The sequence below is a fragment of the Alligator mississippiensis genome, chromosome 3 (assembly GCF_030867095.1).
Source record: "Alligator mississippiensis isolate rAllMis1 chromosome 3, rAllMis1, whole genome shotgun sequence".
NCBI lineage: Eukaryota > Metazoa > Chordata > Crocodylia > Alligatoridae > Alligator > Alligator mississippiensis.
In genome coordinates, this window is record NC_081826.1 from 88,615,416 (window position 1) to 88,632,374 (window position 16,959).

The 16,959-nt window shown below is 40.1% G+C and overlaps 1 protein-coding gene across 2 annotated transcripts in view; it reads left to right on the forward strand.

Moving 5' to 3' along the window:
* ROCK1 (Rho associated coiled-coil containing protein kinase 1) overlaps positions 1–16,587 on the forward strand; it is a 135,714-nt gene extending 119,127 nt beyond the window's left edge. The window contains exons 28-34 of one of the 2 annotated variants that reach the window (XM_006277187.4): positions 22–92; positions 1,030–1,118; positions 2,165–2,243; positions 2,397–2,658; positions 3,380–3,587; positions 11,753–11,809; positions 15,054–16,587. In XM_006277187.4, coding sequence (XP_006277249.2) covers positions 22–92; positions 1,030–1,118; positions 2,165–2,243; positions 2,397–2,658; positions 3,380–3,587; positions 11,753–11,809; positions 15,054–15,057 — 770 coding nt within the window. In that variant the 3' untranslated portion in view covers positions 15,058–16,587. The remainder of the gene's footprint in view (positions 1–21; positions 93–1,029; positions 1,119–2,164; positions 2,244–2,396; positions 2,659–3,379; positions 3,588–11,752; positions 11,810–15,053) is intronic. The other variant, XM_006277188.4, reaches the window with a different exon arrangement.
* Positions 16,588–16,959: the final 372 nt, after the last annotated feature.

Here is a 16,959-nt window from a genome sequence, read left to right on the forward strand (position 1 = left end):
TATGTATTTTTTTTAAACCAGAGTCGAGACTAGAGGGTTGGCTTTCGGTACCAAACAAGGGAAACATAAAGCGACATGGCTGGAAGAAGCAGGTATGAAAAGACTTTTTTGTTTTCATGTTTAGGAAAAAAAAAATGAGTAATTTAGCGTAAACACAGATTATTGCATTAAAAGAGCAAGAAGATTCTAAAATTTAGGTGTTATTCTGATACCTAGAGTTACATCATCATCTCTAAAATTATTCAGTTAGTTTTTTTACCTACTGACCCTCATGTGCTTACCCCAGTATGCTAACAATGTAATCATTGTAGTGAAAGAAAATTTCATTACTTAAATGGGTTTTGGATTAGAATCTCAGGCTTCTTACAGACATGGAAAACCAACAGCACTTTCATTTCAGGTATCTGGAGGAAATGCAAGTTCCCTAAGGGGCTCTGCTTTTGAGCACCTTAATATAATGTGATTTAACCAGGGTTAATTTTTCACACGATTGAACATTTTCAAAGTATTCAGCAGCCATGCACATGTTATGACACGACTAGAGTGCTTTCAGGGTTCAGATCGCTCAAAAAATGTCACTTTTGTCTGCACCCTAAGTTAAACAGCTCTGTCCTGCATCTGTATTCTAGGAGAGACTTGCAGCCTTGTCAGCAAATGATGGATTCCTTTGTAGGGAATAATTCAGCGATACAGCAGTTTTCACAGCAGGAACTTAGTACTAGTAACATGTATCTGAGGAAGTAATCTAGTCCATCCCCCTGCTCAAGGCAGGATCATCCCTGACTAAATTGTTTGAGGTTAGACAGAACACTTGTCTGGGATGGTTTAGTCAGGGATGATCCAGTCTTGAACAGGTAACTTTCCTGTGAATGTAAGTTGTGAGTAGTTTTCCCAAATAATTCCAGTACTAGGCAATTCTAGTCACTAATATAAAACCTCTATTTAGTTGGACTTAGTCTGTCTGTGTAGAAATAGAGTGAGATAATGGTTAGCCTTATAGATTTTTAAAACTGTTATTCTTCCTTTCAGTACGTTGTAGTAAGCAGTAAAAAGATTTTGTTCTATAATGATGAAAAGGACAAGGACCAGTCCAATCCATCCATGGTACTAGATATAGAGTAAGTAATGCTGCTGTGTATTTGAGATAAAATCAGGAGATGAACTGTTTATATATAATGACTGATAGCAAATCTAGAAACTCAGAATCAAGATCCTATAAAGAATCTTGGATCTTCCGTTATGCAAGGCAGATGAGTATGAATTTTCAAAACTTCAAGCCCCAGGGAATGATTTTGTTTCTGTTTTTTAAGTTTTAGACTTAAATGATTGTTTACTTTGTATTTGGATAAAATATAAATGAAGAAAAATAAATACAGGTTAATACAGTGGCAGTGTGATTAGCCATAGGTACATGTAATGCAGCCACACCATTCCACAGAGCTCAGAGAGAAGGGAATGTGTGGAATGCACCATACCTTCATATGACAAGTGTCCTCCCTGCTCAATGCCAGGCAGATGTGCAGGGGAGGCTAAAGGGAAACTGAAGCCATGACCTGGACTTCTTGATCCTTTCCCCTTTGGGTTGACTTACACTGTCTAGGTTGCAGTTCCCAAAATGGGTGAACTGCAGTTGTAAAGGTTAAGGATAAGGGTGTGCAGGGAATGGGGGATTGAGATTCTTTGCTTTAGGCTATATTAAATGTCCAACAGCTAGCAAGCCCCCGTTGCCTTTCATGGCTCCCTGGCATTTGCAGTTCACCAACTGGAAAAATGATAACTGCATTGCAGTTGAAATGTCTTTCAATTCAGAAGCTATCAAAAAGTAACAGAAGTGACTTAAGCTCCACAGCATTCCTTTTTAATTTAAGGGAGTTCTTGCATCTTCACAAGTAAATCTGTATATGCATATAGTATCCAGAATAAGATGGAGCTCCTCCCATATTAAAAAATATTTAGGTCTTGTTTGTGTAGACAGGTTCCTATACTATGTTACTAAAACCATTTTGTGGCCCTGACATGGAAGTATTTGCATGATTAAGGATTATTCATGTAAAGTCAGGGTAATAAGATTGAACCTTTAATCTGTATCTAGAGCAGTATGATAGGTTTTATAAACTAATGTAGTATTATCAGCATATTTGAGATCTGATTCTTATAATTTCAGTAAACTGTTCCATGTCCGACCTGTAACACAAGGAGATGTATATAGAGCAGAAACTGAGGAAATCCCTAAAATATTCCAGGTAAAAACTCCCTAATTTTAAATAGTATCAAGACCATTTGTGTGTCTTCTAAAAAGTCTGTCAAGTCTTATTGTGACCAATATGTAAAGATAAACAGTGCTTCAGCAGTAGTTTGACATGACAACATCTCTCTCTTCTTCAATGTTTTGCTAGATTTTGTACGCTAATGAGGGTGAATGCAGGAAAGAATTGGAAGTAGAATCAACACAGCCAGCAGAAAAGACAAATTTTCTAAATCACAAAGGTCATGAATTTATTCCTACATTATACCACTTTCCAGCCAACTGTGAGGCCTGTGCCAAACCCCTCTGGCATGTTTTTAAGCCCCCTCCTGCACTGGAATGTCGAAGATGCCATGTTAAGTGCCATAAAGACCACTTAGATAAAAAGGAGGAATTAATTGCTCCATGCAAAGGTAAGTAATTAGACCTATTGTGTATTTTGAAAGTTCTTCAATGAATATTCTACCCATATTCTTTAATCTACCAGCTGCAAAGAAAAATACATTATATTTAAAGTTAAAAAATCTAAACTGATTTAAGATACTAGCATATTTCCCTTAAAGGAAAGTTTGCTTTTGCCTCTGTAGAGGAGCATTACCACCTGCAGCAGAACTGCACCAGGAGTGAGATTTCACAGGACCGTGTGGAAGGATGGGCCATACAAAAGGATTGCTAGTGAGCTGCTCTGGTCCTCTGGTCTAACCTTGCAACCTTGTATATAGAACATTGTGGCAGGGGGCTGCTGCAGGCTCAGAGCTATTTACTGCACCCATAGAGTGTCTTTGCATTCTGCAGAAGAAGACTGTCCCTCCATGCTTCTGCAAAGCAGTGCTAGTCTGTGCTTTAGCTATCCCCTTCAGTTCAGAATATTGGTGTTCTAGGACAGAAATGAGGATAAATTAAGTTGCTGTCCACACGTTAATATTATTGTCAATGGATTTATGAAGGTATTTGGTTAATTTCTGCAGTTCCTCTGATAGTTGTCACATGTTTTTAAGAACATGTAACCCATTTCACTGTGAATAAGGCATGTAGATTCCAGAATTCTCTCCTGAAATGTTATCATATTGCTATAAATTATTATGAGCAAAATTGTCTTGTTTTTATTGAATTTTCGTCTTCTCTGTTTTATAGTGAGTTACGATGTAACTTCAGCAAGGGATATGTTGCTATTGGCATCCTGTCAGGATGACCAGAAGAAGTGGGTAAATCATTTAGTAAAGAAAATCCCCAAGACACCACCAGCCAGTTTTGTCCGTTCTTCCCCTAGAACTATGTCTGCAAGATCCTCAGCAAATCAGTCATTCCGAAAAGCTGTTAAAAATACTTCTGGAAAAACTAGGTGAGAAATTAAGTATAGAAGTGATAGATTTTAATGCAAAAAATCTGTTTGTAAATGACATTATGGAAGGATTGGTTATAACTCCATGGTTAAAGTTGTGTTATACTAATGATTGAGGTCTTTGAGTCATGAAGGGGAAAACAGACGCAACAGCTCAGGTTCTGTGATCCAATAGTCTATCTTTATGCTTAGCTGTACAGGAGGCATAACTAAGGTCTGGTCCAATTTGCTTTGAGCAGACTGTAAGAATAAATAGCTGATCCTAGGCCATGAAGCAGTTTCCTGTGTTTGCTACTTCAACATCCCTAAACCTAACCCTAACCCTGGAAAAAAGAAAAGGGGGATCCTTCCAAGGACCTTTTATTTTTATCTGTACCTTCCAACATCTGGTGTTCAGGGCATTCCCAGACCACAAGGAACAAGATCTAGATTGTGAGCCATGTATCTCGAAGGGAAATTGGAATACCGGCTTAAAGAAGAACTCCTGGGAAGATCCTGATGGGTCTGTCAGCTGGGGGAGAGGGGCGGGGGGGGATGGGGATTGGTTTTATGGAACCTCTTTAGGCTGACACTTCAAAAAATTTTTCTTTTCATGTCTGTTTTCACGGCAACTCTAACCTTTGCCATATAATATTAATGAATCTTAACATGGGAAAAGGTGTCAAGTGTTCAGAGTGCTAATGGCCTGTACACCTGGTAAGGCATTTGGTACTTGGAAAGATATTTAGACCCTTAGTTCTTCAAATTAAACATGATGTCCAAAATGCAACTGCTTCAGAATTTGGAGCGCAAAAAGGCAGAAGCTTTTTAAGTCTAGCTGAAGAATCTCTGAGCTACTCTTGCAGATGATTGTCTCCCACAAAAAACCTTCCTTCTGGACAGCTCAGCCCCTCAGAAAAATAGAAAGCCATTTGAAAGACACTAAAGAGCACCAGCCTCCTTGTTCCAGGTGATTAAACCCACTATTGCCAAGATTATCAGTCATTTTTACTTACGCTGCAAAAGTCACAGCCACTGGAACTACGTAAGGGGAATGATGCCAAGAGAGTTCTGTGGCCACAGTTGTGGACAAGTAACAAAAGAAATGCTAACATGTATTGGTCCATTGCTGGCTGGACATGGTAGAACTGACGGGCAAATATTCAATATGTACTTTTGTTCTTTGCTTAGAAAAAAGACAGATTTATTCATATTTATCATATTATCTGATGATAAACACTTTCATATCCAGCAGTAATTAAGATGTTAAACTAGTTAAGTAGTTAATAAATATAAATGTTAAAGTCAGCAGGTCTAGATTATTTGCATCCAAAAATTCAGCATGAGGTGGTGACAGTTTTGTGGACTGTCTTTTGTGGATTTCTAGTAAGTCTTGAAATACTGGACAAATTGCAGAGGACTGGAAGAAAGCCATGCTAGAGATTTAAAAGGGTATCCAGGATAACCGGTATAATTTATATGCCTGTCTGCCTGAAGGTGATTTCAGCCAAAATAAGGGAGCAGCTGATGTGGTAGTCAATTGATAAGTATTAATAGAGTCCAATCGGAGTAATGCCAGTTGACATGGATTTGTGGAAATAAGTATTTTGTCAAATTAACTTGATATTTTTGAGGTTGCATTTTTGGCTTATAAAGGTAATAGTGTTGGTGTAATATACTTAAATTTACGTAAGACATTTTAGTTGGTACCATATGACAGTTTGATTTAAGAAACTAGAACAGTAAAATTAATGTGGTAGGTACACTTTAAATGTATTAAACTGCTAATCAGGTCTCAAAATGTAATTGTACACTGATAATCATTGTCAATAAGGAATGTTTCTAATGGGGTTTCACAGAGATTGGTTCTTGGCCCACGTGTTAAGTTACTTACCAGTGACCTAAAATAATGCAGTTGATGCACAGATCTGAGGACTGACAAGTAATGAAAAGGAAAGCTCACTGATCAAGGATAATCTGGTCTGCCTTGCAACATGGACAGACAACCAATATTTCAGTATGGTCAAATATAAGGAGAAGGAGAATAGATGCCTACTGAGTGAGGGACTGCAACATGGGAAGCAGTGTTCAGAAAGGAGTTAGAGGTGTCATTGTAGTTGATCATGTTCAGATGAACAGGATCTCCCAGTGTGATGCTGTGACCAAAAGTTTTAACACTTGGTATTTCTAAAGGGTGGGAGAGGGGGCCCTTAGGGAGTAGAGAGGTGATATTTGGCACTCAAGTGATTGTTACCAGAATATTGTGCCCAGTCCTGATGATTGCAATTCAAGAAGGATGTTGAAGTATCTGAGGTGTTCAGAGAAAAGCCGGCTGGGTGGTGCCTGTGCAGCCCCCAGAGGGCATCTGCTGCCCTTGCCCCCACTCTGGCCCTGCTCCTGGGAGGTGGTGGTGCTCTGACCCCACCCGCCTGCACGTGCCCCCTAGGGCCTTCCCAAATACCTGCTTTACAACCCCTGGCTTAAGTGGTACTTGATTCTGCCTTCTTCCTCCTGTTGCTATGTAGAGGGGGCCCTGGAAAGGTTTTTCTACAGAAGCTGAGCATCCTTTTGCTGCTTACCACTGCTACCATCAAGAAGTAATTTCTCTTAGTTGTTAGAATTTTACTAGCTTTACTCTTCTTGTCAGGAGTAGAGTTTGTGGCAGGGGAGGGACTCAGAATCTCAAAAAATGTTAAGATGTCAATTACACTATACTAAACAAATACTTTCTCCGCATGCCCGTATCCTTACATGCCCCCTGTTGATGCCAGGTATGGGGATATGGTGGAAGTGCAAAGCAAGAGGGGCTAGATCTGTAGGCAGATTAGTCTAATGAGCACATCTTGGACTCATTGTAATTTAGGCACTTGATGAACCTGGCATGGTATTCCAGAGACATGCTCCACTTTGACAAAATTTAGCCTGTCTTTTAGACTGGTAGGCTAGCAAGGAAATCTTATCTGGTCAGTATGATTCTGCAGGCATCAGCCTAGCAGCAGAGCTGGAAAGAGGTATATAAAGCAGGAGTTGGAATGTGTTTCCTTAGTGGAAACTCTTCCTGTGCCTGAAGAAAGGTGTTTGTACCCAAAAGCTTGCAAAGAACAAATTTTCCAACTACTCAGTTGGTTTAATAAAAGATACCACCTTTATCCAAAGAACCTTGTCTGCCTATGTCCTTAGACCAACACAGCTACAACCAACAACCGTTTCCGTGGCAGTGGTGTTCACACATTTGTCTTTGTATTTTTGGCACTTTGCTACCCCATGACTTCTGCCTGTCAAACTGAGACAGTCTTCTGCATGCTACTGGAAATGTAATGTGATTCTGTCACTTCTGTAGTTGTTGTGCCTCATGAGGTCCTGGAGTACAGACTTTCACCAAATTCCCCCTCTCCCTTTTCACTTGTCTCCCTCTCCTTTGTATGGTGTCACATACCAACATCCAGATCTATAAGCTACTGTCTGGTATTATCACTCAATGTGCAGATTCCTTCTTCCCTGTCTGGGCATTTGTAAAGATTGCAGCTTTTGATTAAGTTCTGTGCTATTCGTTGGACACTGCATTCACACAGCAGGGCGTCCAAGATGTTCATCTTGTGAAGCGTTACTTTGAAGCTTCCATATACAGATCTCTGTTCAGTTTGACCTACACTTCTCTGTCAAGGTCATGCTCAGCAGGGGACTCATTTTGTGTTGGTATACAATGCCGTAGGAATAAATCTGACCTTTCCCAGCAGTCGGCCCACTCTGTTGCTGCCAGGTGGAAGAGTGGTGATACTGATTTATTGATGCTCAATGTTAATCATCACTTGTGGAGATGGTCAGTGATGAAGAGTTCCATGTTGGAACTTAGTATCTTTTCCAGTTCTGTCATATCGGTTCCTTGGGCTGCTATGGCAATGTAGTCAGCATACATGTATCACTTGGATGTTGTATGGGGAAGTCAGAGGTATGTACATTGAAAAATACTGGTGCTAGCACTGGGCCTGGAGGGCTCCAGTTCTTCAGAGTTTGTACTCTTCTTTTTACTCCTTGGTTAGTAGTGAGTTTGAATGATCTGCTGGAAATTGTTTATGATAAAAGTGCATTGCTTGCAGTCAGGTATCACAGAGACTGCCATAGTTGGGGCCTTGGTGCCATACAGTTTCATAGGTAGCTGTAAGGTCAGTAAAAGCTGTGCTTGTTTTCTGCCTCATTTCAAATCTGTTTTCTATGTCAGATGTAAGTAATGTAACTTGGTCAGTGGTACACCACTTTTTCCTGAAAGCCAGCTTGTTCTTTTGAGAGCTGGGGATCAAAGATGTTCTCTATTTTATTCAGGATTATGCACTCCATGAGTTTGTATGTAATGAGTAGTGAGATGGGTTGGTAGCTCTTTGGATCTTCTGGTGCTTTATGGGGTTTCATGGTAGCAGTGATATCAGCTTTTCTCAAAAAGTTTGGAAGTCTGTTACTTTCTAGACATTAATGCATGAATTTCTGAAGCTGTCTTTTCATTGTGGTTCTGAGTTTAGTAATGAATTCTGGGAATACCTTATTTTGTCCAGCAGCCTTACCAACCTTGATCACTTTAATAACTGCATCAAACTCATTTTCAGAGATAGGAGCAGTTAAATTGAGGTTGGCATAGGGCGATTTAAGTTGTTCATGAGTCAGATATCTAAACATTTCTGTGTGTTTGCTTGGGGCGCTGTATTTGCTGTTGTTGCACAGTATTTTCATGATGGAGTTTGTTTCAGGGCAATGTTGTATTTGGTGCCTTTGACTGTAAGGCAGTTAATGATGCACCATCCTTGTCTGCCTGTGTGGGTCATATCCAATCCTTATATGGTATTCATCTCTCCTTTGATATTGTGCAGTGTGGTAGCCAGCTGTTTTGTAATTCTTTTTACAGTTGTAGGGTCATTGTGTTGCTTGAGGTTAAGGAGCTGTTCGCACTGCTTGTCCCAGCATGGCACACGGTGTCTTCTATAGTCTCTAGGTTCACAGAGTTTGGCTATTTCAATTAGGCAGTATGTAGGTGTATTGTAGCCTTGATCAGTGTTGGTTTGTGATGGATACTTTAACGCAGCGCTTCTCAAAGTGGTGGTTTGCAGACCAGTGCTGGTCCGCCAGCCACCGGTTGCTGGTCCGCAGTGAGTTGCCAGGAAAGAAAGAAATATATTTTCAGAAGCATAACATTGATTTGTCATAGCGCCACAGTTCGTACGTTCCAGCACTCCAGGTGACGTCACGTCGTGTGAGGTGAGGAAAGAGAGAGAAACAGCTGGTCATGCATTTGTGTAGTGCTGTTGCATGTAGTTGCTGCCACCGGCTGAACCGGGCACCGGTCCCTTGTCCACTGGAAAAAAAATTGCCGGTCCGCCACATTGGATAGTTCGAGAAGCACTGCTTTAATGGGTTTGCACTCTCATTGGTCTGCCTTTGGTATTTCTGCCAATCTGCTTTCCAAAAGTTCCATCTTGGAGCTGGTTTGGATAGTGTGGGCTGAAAAATCATTGTCAATGCTAGTGAGTGAGGAGGGTCTGTGCTGAGATGATAAAAACTTGCAAAGTTTTTTTTTTTCTTATTGGTATTTTACTTGAGTTGCCCTTTCACCAGGCAAGATCTGGGTTTGTCTGAATGTTCCAGCATCCAGAGTAGAAGCTACATAGTCCTTTGGGTCATATACAAGGGATATATTGTTCAGGCTTACCTAGAGACAAAGATTGTCCCCATTTCTACTGCTGATAGGGTACCCTGAGTCTTGATGTTGACAATTGAAGTCACCTGCATGTAAGGTAATGTGATTGAAAGTAGGTGGGGATGTGATTGAGAACGTGGGAGGGGATGGCTTGTATATACTGCCGAAAATTGTCATTGACCTGGACAGTGTCCTGTTCTGTTGCACTTTGGGAAGTGTTATGTCCCTTGATAGTGTATGGCAGGTTATTTCTGATTAAGGTAGCAAGGCTGCGGATCCTGCTGGCTACAGAGTCTGCAAGGCTGTAGCCTAACAGCTTCATCTTCCACAGCTGTTCTGTATGTTTCTTATAGACGGTTTCTGCATATGGTTTCATTTCTCTGGTGATGTGTTCCAGCACTGATTGCTTGAGCGAGGCATAGCCTGAACTGTCAAGCTTTTCCTTCATCATAGGAGAGGTTGCTCTGGCTCATCCTGTAATTAGAGTATCAAAATTGGAAAGTGTAGTGTATCAAAATTGAAAAAAATCAGAAGTCAAATTGCCTTAGTAACTTGGTTTCACTTTATGGCTACTTCTGAGAGGTACCACAAAAGGTCGTCACTGTTGTCCCCACCAAATCCTAAATATGCCCTGAGTACATGCTTGGTAAAACCTGCAAGTGCTTCAGCTCTAGACTTTTGCACGAGATGATTCCAGCTGGTCCAGCCAGCATGCTTCCTTCAGGGCAACCCAGGCCTTCTGCCTCTTACCCGTTCCACAATAAGGTGCTGGGTATGCATCCAAAACCCGTATACATCACTAACAGGACTTGTTTTGGCTTCAGTGGGTTTTGAATCGGGCCTTTAGGACTCTTCCAACTACTATGAAATATTCCCCTTCTGGCAACTTCTAATTCTTCTCTTCATAAGGAGCAGTAGCAGAGTCCTCATACTGCATTCAGTTGCTTAGACTAATTGGCAATATTCATTGCATTACCTTGTAATTCTGATTCTTCTGAGGTACTGTAACACAAAACTCTTGCTCTCCCAGTCACTTAAGCAAAAGTTCTTTCTAAACTGGTATGTTGCTTTTAGAATGAGTACAGGGCTTAACAACCTTTTTTCAACACACCGAGTTGCAAGCAGCAGCCTTCCAGTTGCAGACCTCAAATCTCCACATCTTCCAACACAGCAGATGCTGTGGAGTGAATAGATGGGAAAAGACAGGTAGAGAGCTCCTCTGCCGCTCTGGTTAAAGCATGTTGTAGATTTCCTGAGCTGCCACAAGCTGTATCCGGTCTATTCCGGGACCAGGTCTGTCCTGTGGGCTGTAGGTTGCCAGTGTCTAACTTAATCCTTTCACTTGAAGCAATCCTTTTATATAATGAGTTTTGGAGAATTCACATCTGTGGTTTTGTCCTTTTTTTGTCTATTTTTTGTAGCATTTGTAATGGAGATCTCCCATTCTTAAATGCGAAGAAGGCTATTACTAAAAGGAAAGCTTTCTTTTTCTTTTTTTTTAATCTTTGGAATGTGTTCTTGTCTTCTCTTGAAAGGAGAAAAGGAATTATTTAATAACTATGTGTATGCAAACAGGCTTTATTCTAAAGCTGATTTTTTTACTACTGTGGATAATCATTTGAAATACAAAATGACTAGAATATCACAATTCCTATTGTGACAATTACTGTGCTAGAACATTGCTGCTTTTCTGTTTTGCAGTATTCTTTGCAGTGTCAGTTTCCTTTTGTGCTTTTGTAAAACTAGTACGTACTTTTTATTTTATTTTCATATTTTTAGTATTGTTTTTTTATTTCAGTCTTAGAGGCTGCTTGAACTCCATCTCAAGTATGCCCTACTTTCCTCTTCTGGTTGCAGGGGCTTCTGTCCACTGTTACTATTTGATTATTTTTAACAATTTAGTAACATAACTTACTTTCTGTTATGGCAAATTATTCAAAGTGGCCTTCATGTTGTATATTCTTTGGTTGTAGAAATCCAGTGCCTCCTCATGGGCTCTCTTATTGTCTTCTGCTTACTTTGTGTCTCACTTTTGGTCCTACTTTTTCAAGGCTTATGTTTAAAAAAAAAAAAGAAACCCTAGAATAGTGCCATATTAGGCAAAACAGCTCTGGTATTCAAGTCTTTCATAGCTGTCAACCTTCTTGTTGGAAGAACAGACAGATTTTGTGTTTTCACTCAGTCCCAGCATCCTTTTAAATTAGTTATTTGGCTTCTAAGATTCTTCTTCATCTCAAGATCTTAAATTTTCCTAGGCATCTTTTCAGGTTACTTCAGAGACACAGAAATTTTCCATTCAGACACTTGAAAATCATAGGAAGAAATGCACTTCTTCTTCTCATGCTTTTTGAATCTTACTCGCTCATAGATTTTGACCTGTGTCCTGGCTTTAGCTAGCATGGGCAGACAATTTTACTTCCCTTAAACCACCACCTTATTTAAACGCTCAGCACTTGGTGCATCTGAAATTTTTCTTGAAATATTCATTTCTACATTTCAATAGGTCAAAGGAGTGTGGATCTGTGGGGGAGATTACCCATTCAGAGAACTCCAGTTACTGGTGAGTAACCTTCCCTTTTAACCAACTGGTGATTGTCACATGACAGTAGTAAGCAATTCCAGAGTCATTCTCTTCCATCCCTGAACATGGGACTTCATTAGTATTAGGGGAAAAAAGTATTACCCCTATAGATAGTTTAAAAAATTTTTTTTTTTCTTTTTGTCGGTCTCTGCTTTATTTCAGAGCTTCTGCCCAAAACCTCTTCTAGCTCCTCTAATACTAGTCTTCCTGCTACTGCTGTTCAGAAATAGTTTTTATATATGTATGCTAACAGTTTAGGATCTGGATTTCTATTAATACAGAATCTTCCAGGCTAATGGGCATTAAACCTTTAATGTCAACATATTTTCCCCAGACCCTGTTCTTGAATCCTGAAGTGAAGGTGTATTTAGGGTCAGCAGAGAACGCTGTCCGTAGAAATTTCGGTTCCTTGCGTCATAAGATTAATATGGATTTATTTTATTTAATCACTATTAATTAAAACACACTCTGTTTTAACTGCCACATGCTATAAATGCTGAGTGCATATTGTGGGAGGGAAAATGTTTATAGGGCAGAACCACTGCTTGGGATGCTCTTATATAGTGAGACTACTAGAAGTGTCCAGGGGAATGGGTGACAGAATTGCTACAGGCATACAGAACCATCAGCTGGAATTGAAAAATGACACACTTGGGGGGAGTTGTTCTTTGTTTTGTTTTTCTTTTTTACTTGGTAGAACTTGCTTCCATATGATTTTTGAGGCCAAGAGCATATTAAGACTCCAAAAATAATCTTATCTCAGTTCCCTGTTCTCCCTCTTTTGTCCTCCCCCTTCGCCCCTCCAAAAACAAAATTGTTGTTCACTTTGAGCTGTAGAGGAAAGATGATAGTACTCTTAGTGTTTACCTGGTATCTGATAATTGCTATGTTCTTAAAAGATTAGTGTAGTACAACTGAATTGTAGGGGATGAAACAGCACCATGCTGTAGTTTTGTAACACACAGGAACATGTGCTTAACTTCTAAACATGCAAGCACATCCCTCTAAAGCCATCTTGTGTCCCTAGTGGATGCCGAGTCAGGCCTTCAAGCACTTTAAGTGCTTTGATAAATAAAGCATTTTTTTCAATTCTGTAAATTTAGACGTGTGAATAGGTGTTTTTGTGTGGTCTAATCTAGCTCCGCTGAAGTTTCCACCAATTTTTCACTGTGTTGTATCAGGCCTAGTAAGGGCCTCACACGTATGGCCGGACACATGGTTGTGGGACAGCATTAGATCCAAGCATGCCCTGTTGCCAGGCTGGGATTGCAATCCCAGTCTCCCCCCTTCACCAGCAAGTAGCAAGCTCCTGTGGCTCTGGACCCTGGAGCTGATGGGGCTGGGAGCAGTGTCAGCTGATGGGGCTTCCAGTCACTGTGGCCACTTGTTCAATTAATGGTGTGATAAGAACAAGCAATAAAGTTATTCCACATTTTTTGTTTTATCATGTTCCTTGTTTTATTACACCTTTTAATGGATTGAACAAGTTGCTGAGTTGCTAAGAAGTTTAATCACTTCTTAAGTGTAATGTGTAGATAGGGATCTAAGAGTAACTATAAATAAATTCACTTAGTACTTCTCGTTTAATCTATTTATTACTTTTAAATAAAAACTAGGACTACATGATGACTTTACTATCTGTAGTAGTGCTGTTTCGAGACCTGAAGTTGCCTTGCTTTTATAATGCCTTCTGTTTTTACAGAGTATTTTACCTGCAGGGTTGCTGTAGAATCTGTTTTTGTATTTATTTGACCAATCTAGTTTATAATTAGCGGGGAAGTGTAGAAGATTAATCAAGTTAGTATAAAAGTTAGTACAGCAAATAGGCTTTATGTCAGGGGTGAGCAAAATACAGACTGTGGGCCAGATGTAGCTCGCGGGATCCCTAAAAAAAAATTTGGAAAATTAATATTTCTCTGCCCTTGGTTCCTGTCAAAAATGACACTGCTTGGGATGCTCAAAAATGACAGGAACCAAGGTCAGTAGGACCCAGGGGAAGCCCAGCAGGCTCCAACAACAGTGGGGTGCACTGGGCTCCGCTCCCCAGCTGGAAACCCCTGTCTGGGTTTCTGGGCTGGGAGCACGTGGCTGCCCCAGCATGGGAAGCTCAGGTAAGTGGTGGGGGGGGTGGGGACCCCAGACAGGGAAGAAGCACGGGGTAGGGGGGAAGCGGCCCCTCCCCACCTGTGCCTGGTGCCCTGCGCTGCAGCTGTTTGAAGCCTGCATGGGGCTGCCTGTGCCCGCTCTGGACAGCCCCATGCAGGCTGAGAGCGCCTGCAGCATGGGGCACCGGGTGTGGGGCAGGTGAGGGGTCACTTTTCCCCACGCTCAGCACCAGCTTCTTCCCTGCTGGCGAGTAGGGGGTTGGGGCTGTGCGCTGCCCCCCCACCTGTGCTGGGGGGCACTGGGTATGAGCAGGCAGGGAGCCTGTGGGAGCATAGGGCCCACACCGGTGTCCCAGGGCCAGTGCCAGTGGGGTCCAGAGCGGGGTGGCAGAAGTGCGGGGTCCCAGCCGGCAGGGGCTCTGTGGAGCTGGGTCAGCTCCCCCCTCCCTGCTGGTGCAGCCCAGGCCGGCTCCACCATCCCCTGCCAGCCTGGGCCCTGGGACATTGGTCCCAAGATGGTGACCAGGGGCGGGGCACCTATCAAGGGGCGGGGCTACCCATGCAGCCCTTGACAGCCTACCGAAACTGGGTAAGAGGCCCTCTGCTGAAAATAATTGCCCACATCTGCTTTATGTTACGTCAGACAAAGTTCACTGTTCATTTTGGTAGTTTACAATTCAGTACTTTTATATAAGTCTTGTGATGTTCTTTTCTTCTAATTAACGTGGAATTGGAGCTTGCAAATTCCAAAGTTGCTAGTTCTACTGCATTAACGTAGTATTGACCTTGTATTTCATCTCAGTATGATTTTGAAACGTTATAGAAATGCCTGACACTTGTTCATAACCACTTAACTTAATTTACGGTGATGGAAATTAGTTTTCACATATTAAAATTATCAGAAAATATTCACTTTTAATTTTATATCAAATTATATGCATTTTTATTTTTCAAATGATTAAGTGGGCTTATAGTATTATAATAAGACATATTTAAGTTATTAAATGTTGCTATTTGGAATACAAGTACTTATTTATTCATGTTATTTCTTCAGTTAACATTAATTAGAGGCATCTAATGCAATTTTTTAATTAATTGTATTTTTTCTTTTATTTCAGCTAACCACCTGTACAGTACTTAATGAAACTTCATGGAATGCAGTCTGAAAAACAGGACTCTTTTAAACACACCAAGCAGTGCAGAGAGGCTGTTTGTTCCTTTCAACACAACTATCACAGGCTTCAGGGTTAAGATTGCTGTTACTGTCTCCTCCTTGCTTCGGCACAAAAAGCACGCTGAGGGTGTTTTATTGCGGGTTTGCCTAAAGATAGATTAGATTAATTATTACTATGTAATGCAAGTTAAAGCAAATAAAGCTTAGCTAGGTGTATGAAAAAGGTGCTGCCTTTTTGGATTTCTAAAAATGCCTATCAATCATAATAAAATGCAGTCTGCTTTCCTTGTATCAACAACAACAAAAAAAGAACTATACCCTGTGGAGGGGATATTTATATCAAAATGAGCACACAAACTTGAGTAGAGAAGAAAAATATCTCAAAATGAGATGGACTGAAATTTCTTTGACGACTCGAAAGTTGTGCTTTCAAAGACTGCATATCAAGTTTAAAAATGAAGCCGTATAATCACTTGAACTTCAGTGCCTTCACTGCGGAGTTCTTAACAGCCTTAATGCTAATCACCCATAATGGAACAGATCAAAGTGTTAAATATTTTGCATTATGCTTTATAAAATACTGATTCAGCAAGTTTGTAAAGGGCGGGTGGGGAGGGTAACAGATAATTGTATTTAATCTATGCATTTTTGCCAAGCCATACTGAATTATTTTAGTATTAGAAACTAACAGTACAAAAAAACCAAGTTTGGAAGCGTATTTTGGGGTACATTCATTTCTATAATTGTGTAATGTATTGCCTTTACAATTTTAAGTGATAACATATATTAAGTTAACAAACATTTAAGAAATGTATGCACTGTTTGAAATGTAAATTATTTGTAGAACACTTTTAATGGGTGTTGCGTTGTCCTTTTAGTGCCTTAATTTGAGATAATTGTATTATTGCCATGTCGATAAGTGTAGAATCTCAACAATTTATTATGCATCAGTGGTTTTTACTGAACTTTAATTGGTTAAAGTATTGTAGATGCTAGATGCATTTCCTAAATTGAATATAATCTTTGAATGAAAACTCCTGTTACAAAGAAAGATTTCTCATTTAAAAAGCAAGAGGTCTGCAGAAAATGTAGGCAAAAATATGCAACACAGCAACAAAATAGTACACATATGGCCCTTTAAAAACTCCACTGATAATTCAGGAATTACAGTATAAGTGCCGTCAAACTCTTGCTTTGTAGCAGGAATACATTCATGGTATGAGCAGTATGGTTTTATTTTTATTTTATTTTTTTAACCAAATACCTCCTCAGTAATTTATAATGGCTTTGCAGTTGTGTATTAAATAAGCACTGGAAAACTGATTCGTCCTCAGGACGATTTGCATGTTTCAAGTGGTATTGAAAGCCGCACTGATGGATATGTAATAATAAACATATCTGTTATTAATATGGTAATGACTCTCTGCTCATTTAATGAGAAATAAAAGTAATTTATGGAAGGACCCTTTTAAAAATGACTGGCATGGTGTTTTCTCATGACTTCAAGTTTACATTTTTTGTGAGCGCACAGAAAATTTGGTATGAAAATTTTGTAACGGATTATACAAGTATCCATCAAAACATGTATAATTCATGCAATGTTTACATTTTCTATTAGTTTAAAATGGTTGTGTTTGTTTGAATTACTTGCAAGGTACAGTTTGCATTTGTAACTGTGCTTATGGGACTCGGAAGAATTTTTTGTTATGCTACATAAATTAATAAATGCTTGATGTTTCACCCCCTTGTCCTCAAAAAAGGGTGTGTGGTGCATACCATGCTCCGCGACTGCAATTGAAACAGTGCTAGTGAAACAGCAAATCAGTAGTCGACCAGGGCCTGAAAACAGT